Below are 18,770 nucleotides of genomic sequence, written 5' to 3'. Positions count from 1 at the left end.
GCTGTCAATAAATATCCTTACTGCACTGCCTGCGGCACCATGACGTAAAAAGGCACCAGGTGCAAACAGACGCTCTCGACAGCCTAAGCAACCTTTAGGCAGCTATCTGCGTGACTTTGATTTGATTTTACTCAAAAGTCTGAGTGCTTGTTTTTCATTATTAATTTTGGAACCTACAGTGGACAAAGTGACACCTTCAAAAGTTCACCACTTCACGGAATAATTGAAGTCATGAGGAAGAGGGTATTCTCCTGTTTTCGCATTACAATATTCGAGCTTAGCAAGAATTATGCGCAGAAAACGTTTCACATCTTCAAACTACACAATAGGGTCATGCGGCAACACAAATACTAAGATCATAGCTTGTCAGCTCCATGTAAGCGTCAACGTCGTTGAAGTTTCATAGGTCGTCCGCAACGGTTCCGTTTGCGTTTTGCTGTTCGGCTCCATTGCCACAGAAATATCGGCGAGTTGCTCACACTTAGGATCAATGCCCTATGGAGTGATACGTATATATATCGAATTGCTAGCTCCTCTTCTCGTCTTTTATTTTAACTGCACTTGAGCGCTTGTGAACTGCCTGCTATGCTCCCACAGTTCGTCCTTCTTTTGTGCGTTTTCTTTCAACAGCACCACGCTCACAACAGAGCATCAAGTAAGTTTTCATGTCCTTTCTTTTTTTTCTTCTTGAAGCTCTCTTTCGGTACAAGGTAACAACCGGAAACCTTTGCACTTTTGTCTATTAGGAATGGCTTCTGAGCTCTTAGAAGAGCTGCTCAAGCTTATATTCTACTGCAGCATCTTGCGCACGAAAATCTGCTGCTCCTCTTAGATTGCATTTATGTCGCCTGCAGATTTACGATTCGTTGAAATATATTACAAGTGTATATTTATGAGCGACAAAACTGGGGAGCTGAAAGTCTATTTTTGTTACAAACATTCAGCCAAAGGACAATAAAGACAAATGCATGCAGGATATTAAGTGATTTTGATTCGCTTCTGTACTCTATAACTTAGGAACAAATTTACGTAAGACAAAATGTTTTAATTCAAGGAAAACAAAATCTTAGCGAAAGAAAATGATGTTACCACTATGGAGAAAGCAGCGAAACTTGAGCTTGGCACATGCACCACAAGAGATGGAGCTTGAATACAGCTGCTTGTCTCGGAAGAAGTTTATATATTCTTAATCTCAAAAGATGAGTGCAATTCTGGCGTGCAACGCTTGTAATACTGGAACGATTTTCAAGAAATGTCCGATCCAAAGCAGCACGATAAATAGAGCACTCGAGCAGATAAATGTTGCCAGTGATATCCGACGAGCATGTGATCATCGTAGGCATTACATCAGCACACCAATCGTATAAGCAACCATAAAATGCGCCCTAGACGTATCACTGCTATAAGAAACGCAACAAACTTAGAGGTGTTGTTTCAGTGAAGCGGCTTAGAGTATATTATTTAAAATTTGAACAGCATGAGGACACTAACATGAACCCATTGCATGCCTCATTATTAGCTTGTGGTGTTGGCAGCAAGTGCGCTAATATATATATATATATATATATATATATATATATATTGTTTAGGTTGCACGTGTATAAGGGAGAGCGTCTGCGCTTATATTCAGCAGCCTACAATATTTTTCCGGAATTGCATGAGCAATAAAATAAAGACATAATTATATGCGGTCAGCCTTTCAGCACCGTTTGCTGGGTGATGAGAAAGCATGGATAGGCACAATGGACAGGAAGCCCAGCTATCGAACTACGGGGTGATGATTTTTAAGTTTTCCGGAATTTTTCTAAATCACCCCTTTCAGATAATCTAATTCTACTCCTGGAACTACATTACTCAAAGAGGTGAATATTACTGGCAGGAGACATCGAATACATATTCAACTAATTAAAGAATTCCTAAATCACTTCTTAATTACTTTACGGCACACATTGTAATTTGCTAAGTGTAGCCGGCGATTGTTCGAGGAATGAATTTTCATAATGACACCAGCTTGGAAACACGCGTCATCAAATTCCCAGCAAGAATGCACTGCTGTCTCACTTACATTTTTAAGAAAACGCCCTTTTATGCATTGAAGTACAAATATAATTGAAAAGTTCATTTATTTCGTGCCATACTTTGGGAAATAACATTTCAAAATTGGTGTCATTCTGGAGATTCATTTGAAGCAGATACGTCTTGCGAACTCGCAGGCTACAATTCGTAAATTATAATATATGCTGCAAAGTAAATAATGAGGAAGTTACGTAGTGAATTTTTCTTAAATATTTATTATGTGTTTCAATTTATTGACCTAGTAATATCCCCCTCTTTGACTAATCCAGCTTCGCTTCGACTAATGACAGGTGATTTTCGAAAATTCTGGAAAACATACAAATTATTTGAACCGCACAGAATAACTTAAGATTAGTTTTACGATATGTCGATGAACTGAGCATTACTATTCGTAGCCAGCTCATGGTATTCTGAAAACTCAGGTCTTTAAAAGAAAGTTTGGGGATGAGAAATTTTCATGCGTAGGATGTGGAAATGGTGGAGTAACTATTGAACATCTTTCGTTAAAATGGTAACATTTATTCAGAGCTAGCTGAGGACGTAGGCGCAGAAGCTACGTCAAGGTTCTTCGATTTTAAAGATATCAGAATAAATGTGAATGAACCTGCGGGGGAGAATTGCGAAACGCAACTGGGCTGATACAGCCGATACGCAGACCCTACAGCAAACGCGGACTCCCCAAGTCCTTTACGCCCTTTGACGATGCTGCCTGATAGTGACAGCAGCCATGTTTCACGCGCAAGAGTGCATGCCCTATCAATGAAATCGGTGAGACCTCCACTGTATTCAGAAATGAATCATATCTTGAAGCCCATTCTTACCTTCATTTAAGTTACGCCTGCCGTGAACGCGCCAAAGAAAACGCAAAGAGCGTCGTGGGCTCGGTCATGCCAGGCGTCATTTAGATCAAGTCACGCATGGGCTACAACTGGAGGTGCCTTTTCAATATGGCGGTAAAACGGAAGTCTCCGAGCTGGGAGAGGGAAGTGAGCGCCAGAGGAGGAAGGCACCTGGAGGTGGTAGGCGGGAGGGAGGAGGAGGAAGGACTTGGAAGCGCACGGGTTAGCGTTGGGTTGACCTCCTATGACAGTTGCTACGGGCTCCGTGTGCGCTATGGATGTACCAGGTTCTTCTGAGAAGCTGCTGAAGTGCGCATCATAGTATACACTTTTGATCTTTGAGTGGCTGTCGCTTATGAATGCTTTTGTTTGTCGGCCCATCTTTGAAATTCCTATGGGAATCTTGAGCATCGTATGCGTGTTCTTTCTTTTCGTACGTGTGTGCAAATCTAACTGAAAAAGCGTTTTGCCTCCGTTCCTCACATTATTTCTATGCAATAAAGAAATTGCACGATAGCTCGGTGGTTAGCGTCCCAGATTCTCGGGTGCCGATTGTTGTAGTTACTCGGATTCGCATCCCACTTGCGGTGGTTGCGGACGAACTTTCTTTTTTTTTCACCTTATGGCGGATGCGAACATTTGAGTGGTAAGGCAGCTGTGAGTAATGGTACATTCGGCTAGTCGAAATAGAGTGCTAGGAACACATTCGGCTTCATCGCTTACCGCGCTCGGAGGCACCTTCACGTTCGACCTGTCATTGCGACTGACATCAGTTCGGTCACGTGACTCCTACAACCTCAGCTGTTTCCATGGCGTCTGCCTCGGCAATTTGACGGCGCGTGCCTGTCTTCCATCTTAAGAATAGCAGATGCACTGACGTGTTTACATGTCTGGTCTCGAATTACTCTGATGAGAGTTTGCGCGTTCGGCTTAGTAGCGCTATTTCTGGCTCTGAATAAAGGCGGGCTTCGCGTCGTTACAATTCGAGGCAGAGTGCGGTAGGGACCAGCCGCCTATAGCATAAGACAGACGTCGATGACGTCAAAAGTCGTCCTCAGCGTAACGAAATGGTGGGATGGATGGACAAGGCAAACTTAGTTTCGAGGTCCCCAAAGTCGATATATGTACTTTCGTTTGCTGACCTCTCCTCTTATTGTAACACCATGTGAACGCACCTTCGCACGTGTTGGAAGATTGGATACGTGTTTTAACGGAATGCCACATCAAGCATACTTACTCACTGATGATAAACCTCTCGTCATCTTCAGGTGGGCCGTAATGTAATTCCCCGCCCAATTCACGCATTGTTGAAGCACAGGCGCCGCAGCGTTTTGGTGTCAGCAATTTGGTTGTTGTTCGACCTCTGTAATCGAAACAGATCGAAGTGCTGCACCAAAAAGCCCTGTTTTTTCTTCCATCAATATTTCGTGCGGCCTAAATTATTATAAAGATCACAGGCGCATACATGTTCAAATTGAAATACGCTATGCCATAACTACCTTTCTGACATACTGCTTCCGAATAGTTTCAGAGATAAATAGTAGAAAATCCGTGACGTTTATGGCGTTAAGAGCGTTTTCTCATACGCTACCGATTTGAGCCCTTTACTATGGTTTTTGTTTATCGCACATGCTTCTCCGTTGATTCCAGCATATAAGTGGTTATGACACCCGAGTTTGTTGTCAACTTTTCAATTATTTGCTTCAGATAATTGTCAGATTTTAGGCAAAAAAGACATAAGGAATTCAATGGCACTGTAGCGGAAAATGTGAGAGAATTGCGTTAGCATTGCATGGCACATGTGTCAAGCCCCATATCTCTGATTTAAACCACGTTCACCACTCTACGGAGAGGTGTTGGCGAGCTCATTCGACACATGTTCTGCTTCTTTTAGGATCGAAGGGCTACTTACGGTTTCGTATTTAATTTCTCTGTTGTGACTTCCTGTCAAGTTTATATCATGCGCAATCATTATAGTCTGACTTGAGAAGATACTTCTGTATGGCATGAACAGAATGCAGTTGTATCCAACTGATGAAAATAAAGAGAAATTTCTAAATATAGTAAACAAAAGAATAGGAATGTGCACCCACGCTGTTTTCTGCGGTAACACACAACACTCACTCGGGATACACTGTCTATGCCCACAAACTGTCACTACAGCAACATTTGAACGAAGTTACACATGCTACATATAACTACGAATCTTGCGAAACCTAGAAGACGTGTCAACACGAGCGAAATGAACTGAAGTCACATATAAATCTTTCAGCTAACAGGAGACCACAAGAAATCGGGAAAGGCCTCACAGCTAATGTATATGTCCTTTATGACTCATCCATTAAAACACAAGTAAACAGACAACTCTCATCGAATAGCATCCGCCAAAAAGCACAAAGTGATCCCCCGGACATGTTCAAAGAGCTGTTTCAAAAGGTAAGCTCGATGTTTTGTTTATTAGGCCTCATGAAGAAATGTATAAATTCTGAACACTTCTTTAGTCATGAAAAAAAATCCCACCCATAGCGCACACAGTCTGGATGTATACTGGTGGGTTCTAAGCTAAAAAGCAACACAGGTTCTTTGAAACGCGCTTTAAGAGGGCCTCTAGATTATTTGGCACCACCTGAGATTTTTCCATCCGTACCGACATGGCTTCATGCTGCCGGATTTCATTCGGGCTCTACAGGCATGCGGCCACCGCACATCGCCATCTCCTACGCAGCAGCTAAAGATCGCTTGTCTTGCCAAAAACATTCTTCTACGCGTTAATAATGCATATAATACATGTACGTATATGGTAGTCCATGGACTGTAGATGGAATAATGAACATATTCGACAGAAGAAGAAACATGACATGATATGAAGCACTGTTACATGGGTAACTATCCGTAGCACCGTTTAAGTGGAATAGCCGAAGGCCGAAGAGAACAAGTGTGTTGATTTCATCGCATGCAACGAACCGCTGCATGCTTTCCTTGCTCTATGCTTATGCGGCAGGTAATTTTTCTATATTCGTGCAGAAGATAACAGTCACTGGCTTACTATTTTTCTCACCGAAGGTGCATTTTCGTGAAACGTACACTTCTGCGAACCTTTGTAAGGCGACTAGCACGCGCTCGCAAATACGCGCTTCTGTGAAAGTGATGATAGCATCTACTCGTATTTATTTCGATTGAAACAGTCTTTCTTTTTTAAATCAACATTCACTTGACAGGCAGACTTCGTGCTAGGCATTTCTTTTTTGGTCCACGTCGACATTTCGCGTTCAAGTTCATTAATAAAAAATTATCAACAAGCTCAGTTTTCCCTGCTAATTAATACGGTTGTGCAGAGAGAGGAGAAAGAATTTGTTAGCTTACCTCGCTAATCCCAGTGTGCTCCGACAAACCTTGCAAACCATGAGCTGCACCAGTACGGTGTCCAGTTTTGCTTGTCCGAGAAACATTGCGCAGCATTTTTTAAGTGCTCTTAAGGTGTCCAGAGTTCATCGACTGTGCATCCGAAGCACTTTTGTGCCTCAACGCACATTTATCGTAGAATCAATTAAAACAAAAAAACCTTATTCTTTTCACTTCGATACATCGCTGCCTAAAAAAGTACCTTTGCAGTAAGGACCATGTGGCTAACGTTGTGTTAATTTTTTAAAGCTCGACAGTGTGGAGCAAGTAATGTGACGTACGCCGCCCTGAGTACATAATGGCAAAATTAGTTTTCCAAGTTCTAGATGTTTACCGTGCGCCTTCGGTGAAAATTAGATGCTTTAGTGATAAAAACTTTCTAATAATTTAGGCTCACGAAAGAACTATTGAAAACTTATGATTTCTTCCACCTAGAACTAACTTGGCAAAGTGTCATTCTAGTGCTTGCAACTTTCTTGGAAGATCACGTTTAGGAGGCACATGAGCCTGTCAGTGTTGCGAGTCACGCCATCTAAGGTCTACGAAGCAAATAACTGAAACATGAAAAATACAAAGAAATATAATGATAGAAAATACGGCCGCTCCGACGTGAAAGGACACAAGATACAAACAGATTCTAATTTTATGCATTTCTGTCTCGCATGTAATTCGCAATTGGCGACCGACCTGTTTTCTGGCGCAGCCAAATTTTCTTTGTGACTCAAGAACAGGAACAAGAACAGAACAGGAACTTGCCTCTTTCCGTGGTGCCGTTGCATCTTTCTTTGCAGAGACAGTCTTCGTGTGACACTCTGCGTTCCATACAATCGACAGAATGAGCATGAAAACATCAATAAAAACTATTTGCAGCATGCAATCTATTTCAGGGCAAAGTTTTTTTTTATGAATGCACCGAAATTCATGTTATAACGGTGTAATATGAGCGGAAAATTTTGGTCAGGAACCAAAACGTTCTTATTATCATCTCCGATTAACGTAAGCATATCCACGTTTGTCCACTGCAGCACCAACGCGTTCGCCACATATCTCAGCTGGTGCTTTTCGTTGCTGTTTTAGCCCACCTTATGCCAATGTGTTTTCCGTTCCGACCACTCCATGTAATTTATTTTCCCCTCAGGTTACCTTTCACTTCGACAGCAGGGCGTTCATCTGGTAGAGCTTCGAATATTTGCACTATGCATTGCGTGAATAAAATAAAAAATCAAGCTTTCATAAATACGCCATTACATGCTTAACCGAAAAGGAAAGCTCGTAATAAAAATGCTTGCTCAGGGGCTTATCACTTGCAATCAAACTTGCAACTATGACAGATGAAAGCTCTTCTCTGTTTTGTTGAAATGAAGTCACCTTTGTGGAAGCACAGATCTGCTCAGATCTATGGTTTAGATTACCCAGATATGCTGCGCTTCGAGACCTGCAGTCGCATGCCGCTTTGTTTTTTGCACTAGCTTTTCATCTGAATCAAGCAGCTCTCTACCCTTCTTTGTGAAATCATTATCCGGTACATTGTGGTGCATTTAGGGTTTAAAGCATACGTGTTACAACCCGCTCTCGGGACTTGCCATGGAACCCCTTTTTCAATCGCGTTTAGTCTTCTGTTTAGTTAATCATGGCGTATTCTTTTGACATATTCTGAGAGTGCAGTGTCTGTCACGTATCAGCCTGCATATAATTTTAATTTACTTGAGTATTTTGTCTTATTTCGTATTGATGGTAAATTCTCACCTGGTGACCTTTCTTGTACCCGTCGCGGGAAGGTTCCGCGATGTGTTTTGTAATATCTGCGCTTCAGCTACGCCTTACACCTCTGCGTGTGTTTTGTCTATCAGGTTTATAATTTTCGGACGCATAATTTTTTAATATACTACTGCGTGTTCTGTTTTCTTCATCGCCTACCACCTCGTGTCTCTGGACACGGTTAGCCAGGCGTGGACCTTATCGCCGGCGAGCCGACGAAACATTCTTAAAGGCAGATTGGACAGGTTTGCTAATTGCCTCTTCCCCTCCGTTCACGAGAGTGAACTAACATAAGCACCATGTTTTGACAGAATTCTGCAGCTAAGGTTCTCTGTGGTATTGATGCGCTCGCTTATGTGGAGTTAACTCAGCAAATTTCCTTTCAACCAAGCGAACCTTAAGCGACTGTTCGGCTAGTATTAGCTGCAACTAATATATTCCGGCTGAAAATTTCCCATGAAATACTCCTTTGTACGTTGCAAATAATGCTATTAGCAAATAATGCTTCCTGTTGTATTTGTACCCGAATGCTTAGGTGAAGTGCGTAACACTGAAATTGCACTACCCAAGGAAACTTGGCGCATACTCAAGAATATTGGGAGAAGTTTAAACAGAAGACATAAAGGACGAAAGAGTTTAGTTGGAAGACTTCAAGTAAAGAAAGCACTGCTGCATATACTTGTTAATAGTGGCGTGCCGCACAAACAGATTCTAATAAAGTACGAGTATCTGTAGAACTAAAGAAAACACCTGACCATTTGCTGTTTCTTCTTCAGCTATTTTATGGGCATGAGTTAAAACAATCAGCTATATCTACAACGCCTCTTAATTTGCGTGTTTCTTCACTTTTATTTCTAGGTCCAGAATGATTTCCATCAAAAGTTCGTAATGATAAATTTCCAAGTAAACAGTACAGCTCAGGTAAGACTATCGAATTCAAAAAGAAAATACCTATAATTGTACACCCGCAGTAACTGGTATACCGAAAGAAAGAGCGTAGACAATATACTGCATGGGCTGTCAGTCGCAGTTAAACCTGTTAAATACAATTTTTCAGTGTGGCATAGAGAAAACGCTGAATGCATGCTTAACACAAACATAAGCATTGTTGTGCATGCTGATACGAAACTGAACATCCATGGCAACACAAGCACAGCGCGGAAGGAACGGACACACAACGATGGGTCCACGTTCTCCGCCGTCTGGTTCCCAAGAATTAATTGGCCCAATCCTCTACACATGAACTTCCATGCTGAATAGTAGCTCGCTGAAAATATAATTATAAAGCAGTTTTGCTTTCAGAGTTCAATCAATGTCTAATTTTCAAACACATTATCCTTCACAGAATGACAGCATCGGAGTTTTATTCCACCGTATGCAAAGATCACTGGATGCTTCTGCGACGCTGGAGAAGCTCATAAAAGCAATGCACACCCAAGCAACACAGCTTGGCGGTATTGTGTACTACTTCACAATGTGAGTACAAATATATGACTTGCCAAGCAGTGCTATTGAAAAACAAATCCTCTGCGTTTTACTGATTCATCAGTCTTTAAATTCATACGGTAATTAAATTCATACCGCCTCGGTTACCATGACGAGGACGGACCATGCCGTACCGTCTGTGGCTAGGCGTTTCCTTTAGGAACTCATGTGCTTTCCTCATTGGAATGGCCAACAGCACCACATGACATGCGAGAGCAATCGCACGCTCACACATATCTGGGTCTGACAGCGATACAGGGCTCAGAGACAAGTGACGTGCTGAGTACCCTACCAGTTGGACAGAAAAAGTGGATAATCCTCCACTATCAGCACTAGAAGCTTTAGGTCAGTGCTCCAAAAGAACATCCGCGCTGAAGGCCTACTCGCGTTATTAAGGTTCCTGGGGTCTACGGGGCTTCACGATAGACTTTAAGAACGCCGCCCCCTACCGTTCTGTAGTGTACGCGCTTTGTTCGTTCCCGTCTCTCTTTCTCTCTATCTCCCCCTTCCATGTTCTTTCTCTTTTTATCCCCTTTAACCCATCTTCCCGTGCACAGTAGCCAACCGGATCTGCCTCTGGTTAATCGCCCTGTCTTTCTATGCATCCTGTTCTCTCTCTATCTCTCTCTGTACTCTTTAAATTCAATTATAAACATAAGCTTCCCTTTTGCATTTACTGTAAGCTATATATCTGCCGTCAACATTCGGTAACTTGAAGCAAACTTTAAAAAATCATATCCAATACCTGAAATAAATGAGACCAACGACATATCATTCGTAGTCGTCTTCAATTTCTGTGGCCATTTCTTGCTATGCAATTAGTGAGTTGATTACTTATGCCCAATTCCGCGTAATGTCGTGCCGGCTTTATTCAGAACCCTTAAAAAGTTCTACGTGAAATAAAGCGCCAGGAAACTACTTCAGTGGATGTTGCGGAGTACACTCTGCTACTTTGAAAATACTACCTGTCCTAAGACCAATAAAAATTATACAAATAAACCTAAGCGACCAGGTCAATGATCGCCCTTTCAAAAAAAACGTCTAGATAATCCAAGACGACTACAAATGATTTCTCAGTAATCTCATATGATTCAGGTGTACACTTTTCGTAAATTTTCGCTGAGGTGATGTAAAACACGCGGCATAAGTAATGTACACGCGTTACACTAGATTCAGCAGACCATGTTATTACTAATAATATTGACGTGTACACTATGCGCATTTCAGTGTGTTGTACGGTTACACTTTGATTGAGCTTTATTTTGCGCGCTGTGGAATGTTCGCTGAAAAGAGTTGAGGACGACGAAGAAAACGTTCTGCTCGATCGGAGCCGTTCTGTTGGGCCGGTTGTGTCTTGTCATGTTATTATTGTGACAGTATCAACCTATTCATGTCATTGTTGGGCTAAGACCCCGCTCAGGCAGCAAAATGTAGCCTTGTCTCCGCTCAGCCGACTACACCTCACGCCACGAAATTTCCTAACCCATTGTGCGATATTGTAAAATCTATTTATTCTGATCCTGTCCTGTCTCCGCCATTACCCTCCACGATTGGTGAGCATTTTTCGTGCCAAATCCACTTCGCCTGTCTTTCACACTACGTTAAAAAACCACAAAAACTCTTAATCTCAAAGTAACCTCTACAGACTGGGTCATACATGCAAGGTTATGTAGCATAAAATAAAAAGGTTTATTTAAATTCTATGGTTTTGTTGCCAATAAGCCTCCACCAAAGTTGAAGATGTTTCGGGAGGCACCCAGTTCGTCGGTCTGTCACACGACTTCACAACGTCGGTAAAAGTTCACAAGGTAAAAGCGGCACATACGCACTAGACACGCCAAACAGAAGGAAAGTTACTTTAGAATAGCGAGTACTGCCCCATTCTGGAAGGAAGCAAAGATGGCTGCCAACTAGTCGCCCTGGCGTTGATGAGAACGAATTTTGCCAGGAGACGCGCTTAGTCTTTAAAATGTTCAATTTCTCCAACATATTCGCCCAGTGGACTAGTATCTGCTGTGGTTGCTTGGCGTAGTAGCCTAGAAACTCGTGAGAAACGTTCGCGCCATAGCGGTGATTTGTGGGGTGATTGACGTTGTGTCTGGTGCTCTGGTAGTGATGAAGCTATTCACCTTGCTCTTCATTTATTAACTGCGCGAGAGCGTGCATGCAGGCGTGCAAATTGACATGCAGATTTCACACATTACAAACACGCAAAGCAGGCCATCAGAACATCCAAGTGCACACTGGCTCTGCAATAGCATAGTTGGCGAGATAACGTGACTACTCCAAAGCATTATTCATTGGTAAAGTAACACACTTCTACAATGTACACCGCGATATGGGTTTGCAATATGGTAAAGCTTAAGGTCAACAAGATACTGGGGGCGGGGGCTTATGAAGTAGCCATCTGTCGGAAGCCGCACTCCTCATAGGTTTGGCTTACGGCGCTCAATAACAACACCACACGGCAGCCCTCCTCGACATTTCTGTACGAACACTCAAAACGAGGGAAGTTTTTAACTGTCCAAATAATAACCTTGGGCAAACTGAAAGCACAGAATTGTTTACACACGCTATTTCTTTACCGAATAGGTGCAGTGGAACGCCACTGCATGCGGTCGTCGCGATGAAGACTCCCGAACCGGCTTCTCGCGTGAAAGGTAGGCAAACTATGAGAGCAAACTATGTGATGTATGTTCTTATAGTAGGCTGTCTCTATAACCTAGAGGGAGCATAACAGAATGAAGCCTCAATGCAGCGGTCGCACGAGTCGCACGGTCGCTAAACGGCACCCTCAGCACGGCCAGGACGTGGCAGATACTCCGAGGCCTACTGGACCCCAGCAAGAGCAAGCGAGAGAGCAGCAACTCGATCCAGAGGCTGATCCACCTATTCCAAGGCACCGACGAGCAGCTGCTCGAGGAGGTCCGCAAGAAATGCTACGGAACGGGAGAGCCGGAGGGATACCGCGGTGAGTACCGAGGCGAAGACAACCCGGACATGGACCGACCCATCTCGAGGGAGGAGGTCGTCGAGGTCATCAGATCGGCCACCAAGAACACGGCGGCGGGAGCGGACAGAGTCCGGAACTCCCTCATACGCAACCTGAGCGACGGAGCGATAGACCAGCTCGTCAAGTACCTAAACACGCTGTGGCAAGAAGGGAAAGTTCCGGCGGAGTGGAAGCACGCCATCGTCGTAATGATCCCCAAGCCCGGAAAGAAAATCCAGATTGAGAACCTGAGGCCCATCTCGCTGACGTCGTGCCTAGGAAAACTCTACGAGAAAATCGTCACCAAGCGCATCCAGCGGCACCTAGAAAACGGAAGATACTATCCAAACTCGATGTTTGGGTTCAGGGTCAACCTGTCGACGCAAGACGTTCTGCTGCAGCTCGAGAAGGAAGTCCTGACTACAATGCCGAGAAAGGGCGAAAACGTCGTCATGGCCCTCGACGTCAAAGGGGCCTTTGACAACGTCAGCCACGAGGCCATCATGGAGGGCCTCAACAATACAAACTGCGGCAGGAAGACCCACGACTACGTCAGGGACTTCCTCTCGGGCAGAACGGCGACGGTCGGCCTGGGCGAGCTGAGGAGCGGTATCTTTGCAACGCCTAGCAGAGGTACGCCCCAAGGCTCGGTAATCTCGCCCGTACTGTTTAACGTGGCGATGCTGGGCCTAGCGAAGAGACTCGAAAAGGTCCAGGGAATCCGGCACGCGATGTATGCGGACGACATCACGGTCTGGACCACCTGCGGAACCTTGGAGGAAAAGCGAGCGGCGCTGCAAGATGCGGCCAAGTGCGTCGAAGACTACGTGAAGGAGAGGGGCCTCAGGTGCTCCACCGAAAAGTCCGAACTGCTAAGAGTCGGCAGACATCCCACCAAGGCGAAACTGGAGGTCAGCCTCGAAGGACAACTCATCCCCAAACGCAACATGATACGCGTCCTCGGCATGTGGCTGCAAGGCAGCAGAAAGTGCAACCACACCATCGGCCTCCTCAAGAAGTCGACCGAGAACGTGAGCAGAATGATAAGCAGGGTCTCCCAGAAGAGGCACGGCATGAGAGAAGAAGACACTCTCAAGCTCGTCAACAGCCTGATCGTCAGCAGAGTCATGTACTCGCTACCCTACCAAGTGAGGACTAAAACGACCAACGAAGAGATTGAAGTCGTCCTGAGGAAAGCCTACAAGACGGGGCTGCACCTGCCGAGAAACACCTCCAACGAAAAGCTGATGCAACTAGGGGTGAGCAACACCTTCGTCGAAATGGCGGAAGCACAGCGGAAAGCGCAAATGAGAAGACTAACGGGGACCTACACGGGGCGAAACCTGATCGGTAGGCTGGGCTTCGAAATAGGAGACGTCGACCGGTACGAGGACGTACCGGCGGCAATTAGGAAAACCTTTAATGTAAAGCCTATACCGAAGAACATGGATCCCAGGCTCCACGAAGGCAGAAGGAAAGCTAGGGCCGAATACATAGAAAAGACAGTGGCTAGAGAAGAGAACACACTCTTCACGGACGCGAGCATAAGTTTAATAGGAAGCGAGGCAAAGGCCATCGCGGTAGTAATGAACAAGGAGGAAAAGCTTGTCTCGTGCGTCTCGGCCGAGATACGGAGCGTAGCTGAAGCCGAGGAAATCGCCGTGGCGCTGGCGGCGATGCAAGGATATAGGGAGAATAAATCGCTAAATATTCTCACAGACTCGAAAGAGACTTGTCGCAACTACATGAGGGGCAGAATATGCAAAACTGCCCTTAGGATCCTCAGAGGGGGTAACCCCTCGGAGGAGGCGAAAATCAAACACAATCTGATCTGGATACTTGGACACGAGGGCATAAGGGGTAACGAGGCGGCGGATGGTCTAGCTCGAGCTAATAGATTCCGGGCTGGGCAGCAGCAGGAGTACCGCGCTAGTTACGCCGGGATCCTCAGTGACAGTTATTCGGAATTACTGCAACACTACAGGGGGACTAGATTCAAGTGCCCACCGCCCCATAAAGCGCTGACGAAGGAGGAAGCAACGGGCTGGCGTAGGCTCCAGACAAACACCTTCCCCAACCTTTTCATATTCAACAAGATGTTCCCAACGCAGTATAGGGACACCTGCCCCTGGTGCGGGGCTACACCCACACTCTATCACATAACTTGGGAGTGCGAACGAAACGACGCATTCCGCGATCATAAACCCCCGAGTGCGGAGCATTGGGAGAGCCGGCTCGTCAGCTGCGAACTCGCCGTCCAAAGAAGGATGGTGGAGCACGCTAGGGACGCGGCCAAACTCAGTGGAGCCCTGGACTGAGGGACCACCCGTGCTGAAGAGGCTTCCCTTCGACGAGAAGACAGCGTGAAGAAGAGAAGACCTCGATCCGCGAGAATTCCATTTTATAATTCAATAAATCTTTTTCTCTCTCTCTTTCGCTTTCGCTGCGTGCGCGTTTTCGCACCGTGCCGTGAGCTTTAGGGCGCAGAATATGAGCATTTGGCAGTACACAAGGAACCATTGTTGCGTGGACGCTATCCGAGCAGTTCAAAAATAATTTCGTTATAGAGACATTGACGACTACGGTGATTTTGATATGCCGTCGCGACGGTTCAATCTTTCATTTTCTTCTAAATACTTGGACGTTTCAATAATATTTCCAAGTTGCGTCGCACTGTTTGTTTATCGGTCTTCTATGCGAGCGATTTCCCGCTGCTTCTTTTTTGTAATCCAGTACGTGTATTAATTCATAACACAAACATACCCATAAGCCACGTTTCTTAATGTGCTTCTTACCGCTTCCTTTCCATACAGTGAACTTGCCAGTATCTATCATCAATAAGTTCATAGGCTAAACCTTCGTGACATTAGCGGGGCAGCGGGCGCGAGTGAGCGTCTCAGTGCGCGTTTTCTGCTACTCACCAAACATCGCAGACCCGGCACCGTAGCAGAAATCTTCCCCGCGTCTGTGCCTGCTACATACCCCAGTTGAAGCGAATGGCTGTTTGCCGGTTCGAAGCTTCGCGTGCGCAGCTTCACGCAGCCTCTTGTACTGCGGCTACGTGCGAATAAGGCTGACACCGGGCTCCGTTGGGTACGTCCGGCACTGCGGCACCGAGCAGTAGCCTACCATGCTACACGCCTCCAAAGGCAGCCAGTACCTATTATAGTGCTTTCATATGTTGTCAAATAGACACCCAAGGCGGGAAAGCCTCACCACTTAATCAAAACCGCAGCGCAAGTGGGACTTTAAGCTTTCGTTTTCAGCTCGCCTTGGCGCTTCCGAAGCAGCTGACGCGGCCCCTGTGTCCACGTGATCCCTCATGCCACGTCACGCCGACGGTGGCGCCAGCTTTTCCTTTGATGGAGCTCCCCCCCCCCCTCCGCTATAGGTATTACAACAGTTCTAGTTGAATAGATGGTTAATTGCTGTATATGGAGCGCTTAACGCAACTTCATTCGTCTGATCTAAACACGGAAAGGAATGCGCTAAAATGCCGCGCAATAACATCTTTGAAGAGCGAGTAATCATTGCCAAATAATGTTCTAATGCTTGGGTTAAACTCTAATAGTTGAAGTACCGCAAGAAGGTAGAAGTACTGCTGCTTCGTTTCACATTCTTTTTCATTTTTGCATGGCTATTGACAACTCCAAAATCCGTCACTTGTGCAGGCAGCATGGTTCAAATACACAAATATGGATACCATCTACAGGCTCACGGTGACTCTTTCGCTTGGTGCTCTCCTCATGTTTTTCTTTCGTGGCGTAGAATTGATTTGTTCCGTCGAAACCGAAAACGTCCTTGCTGCCGATGGCATTATTCTGATCGGTCTCGAGGATTTCAACGACGAAACGGCAGAAATAGTTGTAATGTGCGTACGAACGTTCGGCCTGCCTAGTGAGTCGCATCAGATTTACTTGAAGATAAAGAGTCTTTCAAGTGAGCCGGAGGCTAAAGAAAAGTGTTTGCTCCAAACAACCATGCCCGAAAGGTGCGAGCAATTGTTCGTGGCGTCGCTTCACTGCTACAGGTATGACACTGGACTGCTTTCGGCACTCACACAAGTAACTCCGCACTGACTCTTCTTGCAGTACATCACATAACATGCCGCAATATATATTGGCAGCAACGCCTGTCGTTCTTTCAGGGGCTAAACACACATCTTGTGCATTGATCGAAGCAGGCTTAAAGCTTTAAAGTTAAACATTCCCCTACCTGCACCATCTACACAGAATACATCCCTCGAGTTTGATTGACGAGTGCTTGTTGCGCGCAGACGCAGCCACACTAAAACACATCACATGCTAATGGCCCAAAAGGCATCCGCACATAAACAGTCCATAATACACAAACATCATCTAATGAGAAATAGGCGGTGTGACGCACGGCTCACTGACGAGGGCTCAGAGAGCCAATTGACTCTTCTGGACCAAGCCCAGTCAGCCGCTCTTGCCAGTTGGGCCCTGTAATAGGGACCTGAACCATAGTGCCTTCTTTTATTTATTTTCAATAAAGTTTTTACTTAATCACTCCCTCTTACCTGGTCAGTCTGTCTTAGTATAAAAACAAACGAGAGTACTGTATGTGAGTCGGGATGCACCTTTTTCTGTAGTTAGCTGATCCATGTGATAAGGTCGCATGCGTGCAATGACCGGCTCTTGTACGTGCTCACAGTAGGCAGTGTTCGAAGTAGGTCCCACGCTTGGGAACATAGCAGACAACCCCAAACCTCGGTGAAACGTGAGAAGTGGATAACAGCCGACCGGGGAAACTTGGCGTTTAGTCCAAGAGGTTTCCAAAATTTATAAAGGGGTCTACTTTTTACAAATTCATTTGCATTAGCGTAAATGCATGACTTAGAAACGAAGCAACGGAATCGATTACGACACAAACGGAATCGACGCATGTGTAGCTACGGCTTTTAAGATCTGAGAATTTTCCTTACCTTGGAAATGTATTAGAGCCGGTTTTGCGTTGGAAGATGATAAAACAATTTTAATTTCAGTAGCATGCCATTGGCAGTTTCTTTGCTGTTTCTCACTAAAATGGAGTTGTCATATGACCTTTCTAGGAAACATATTTATGCGGGAACCATTCAAGGGTACCTCAGTAAGCGCATAGCTTTGTCATCCCAATCAGTGACCTGGAATCGTCCGTCGATTACTAAAGCGACAACCGTACTAGCATGTACATGTATTTGAGGTACATGCATAAACTTATTATGCAAGGTATCTGGAAAAGTAAAGCCAAGGCTTTTGTGCACATACGACTGATGCTAAGTTATTTATTCTTAATTTATCTATAGCGACAGAAAGTAACAGAACTAACGTATTTACTCTACCCACGGTACCGTTAGCTATATTTAAATTGTGTTTTCACAAACATTTATATTATTCATTATTCTGCGGCCCACTGATCTTCAATCCGGCCCTCAGGCGATAAATTTTGCAGACCCATGACCTAAGCTAAATGTCAGAAACAATTTCCTTGGCGATTTTCTCTCTATTCCTAAACAAATGAGTACCAAGCGCTGTTTAGTTCATGCCGAAAACACCGCGGGAGCATTCGCGTATCATTGTGCCTTATTTCGGTTACGTTGTCGACATTCAGATAGCTCGATAGCTTACTGTTGCGCATGAGGTAGAGATGGCGGCTTAACAAGGAACGACAATATGCCACCACGTACGAATACGTTCATAGCCTGCGCTGCAACGCGCACCTGCTGAAAGTCAACGTCGTCATCCTCCGAGCCTTCAGTGTCCGATTCTGTCCTGTCGTCAGACAGTAACAACCCCACTTTAGTCCCCGTGAAACACATAATAAATTATGTGATTTTTTTCTGAGATTTTTCTTAGTTTGTTTTTCCCGCAGCTCTGTTTTCTCTCAGTTATCTTTCAGGTTTCTCTCCCCTCGTATTCTTCTTTGACTACAGGCTGAACACAGCGCGCCCACTTCTCAACACTTACCTAACTTAAACAACTCGTACAAAGGATTCAGCGTGAGCTGCGTCGATGTTCCTTTTAAGCTACCTATTTTAATGGCGGCTGAAAATGTTACCCAGTGAATATAGGGTAAAGTGCAGCTCAAGACAAATATCAAAAGTCGGAAGGTACCTGAGCACTTCTTATGAGTTGTGACTGCGAAAGCGTAAAAGGCAAGGCAAGATTATATCCCAGTAACTTGCGCAAAATCTATGAAGCTATCAATGCATTCCGTAG

The 18,770-nt window shown here is 44.9% G+C and overlaps 1 protein-coding gene across 1 annotated transcript in view; it reads left to right on the top strand.

The window, feature by feature from the left end:
• Positions 1-498: 498 nt before the first annotated feature.
• The window catches only part of LOC142563547 (uncharacterized), a 43,845-nt gene continuing 25,573 nt past the window's right edge, over positions 499-18,770 (top strand). Inside the window, exons 1-4 of the mRNA XM_075674120.1 lie at positions 499-655; positions 5,188-5,351; positions 8,934-8,996; positions 9,421-9,551. Of these exons, the coding sequence (XP_075530235.1) occupies positions 586-655; positions 5,188-5,351; positions 8,934-8,996; positions 9,421-9,551 (428 nt within the window). The 5' untranslated portion in view covers positions 499-585. The remainder of the gene's footprint in view (positions 656-5,187; positions 5,352-8,933; positions 8,997-9,420; positions 9,552-18,770) is intronic.

The sequence above is a fragment of the Dermacentor variabilis genome, chromosome 11 (genome assembly GCF_050947875.1).
Source record: "Dermacentor variabilis isolate Ectoservices chromosome 11, ASM5094787v1, whole genome shotgun sequence".
Taxonomy (NCBI): Eukaryota; Metazoa; Arthropoda; class Arachnida; order Ixodida; family Ixodidae; genus Dermacentor; species Dermacentor variabilis.
The sequence above is the reverse complement of the archived record's forward strand: the minus strand, read 5'-3'. Positions and strand labels throughout refer to the sequence as shown.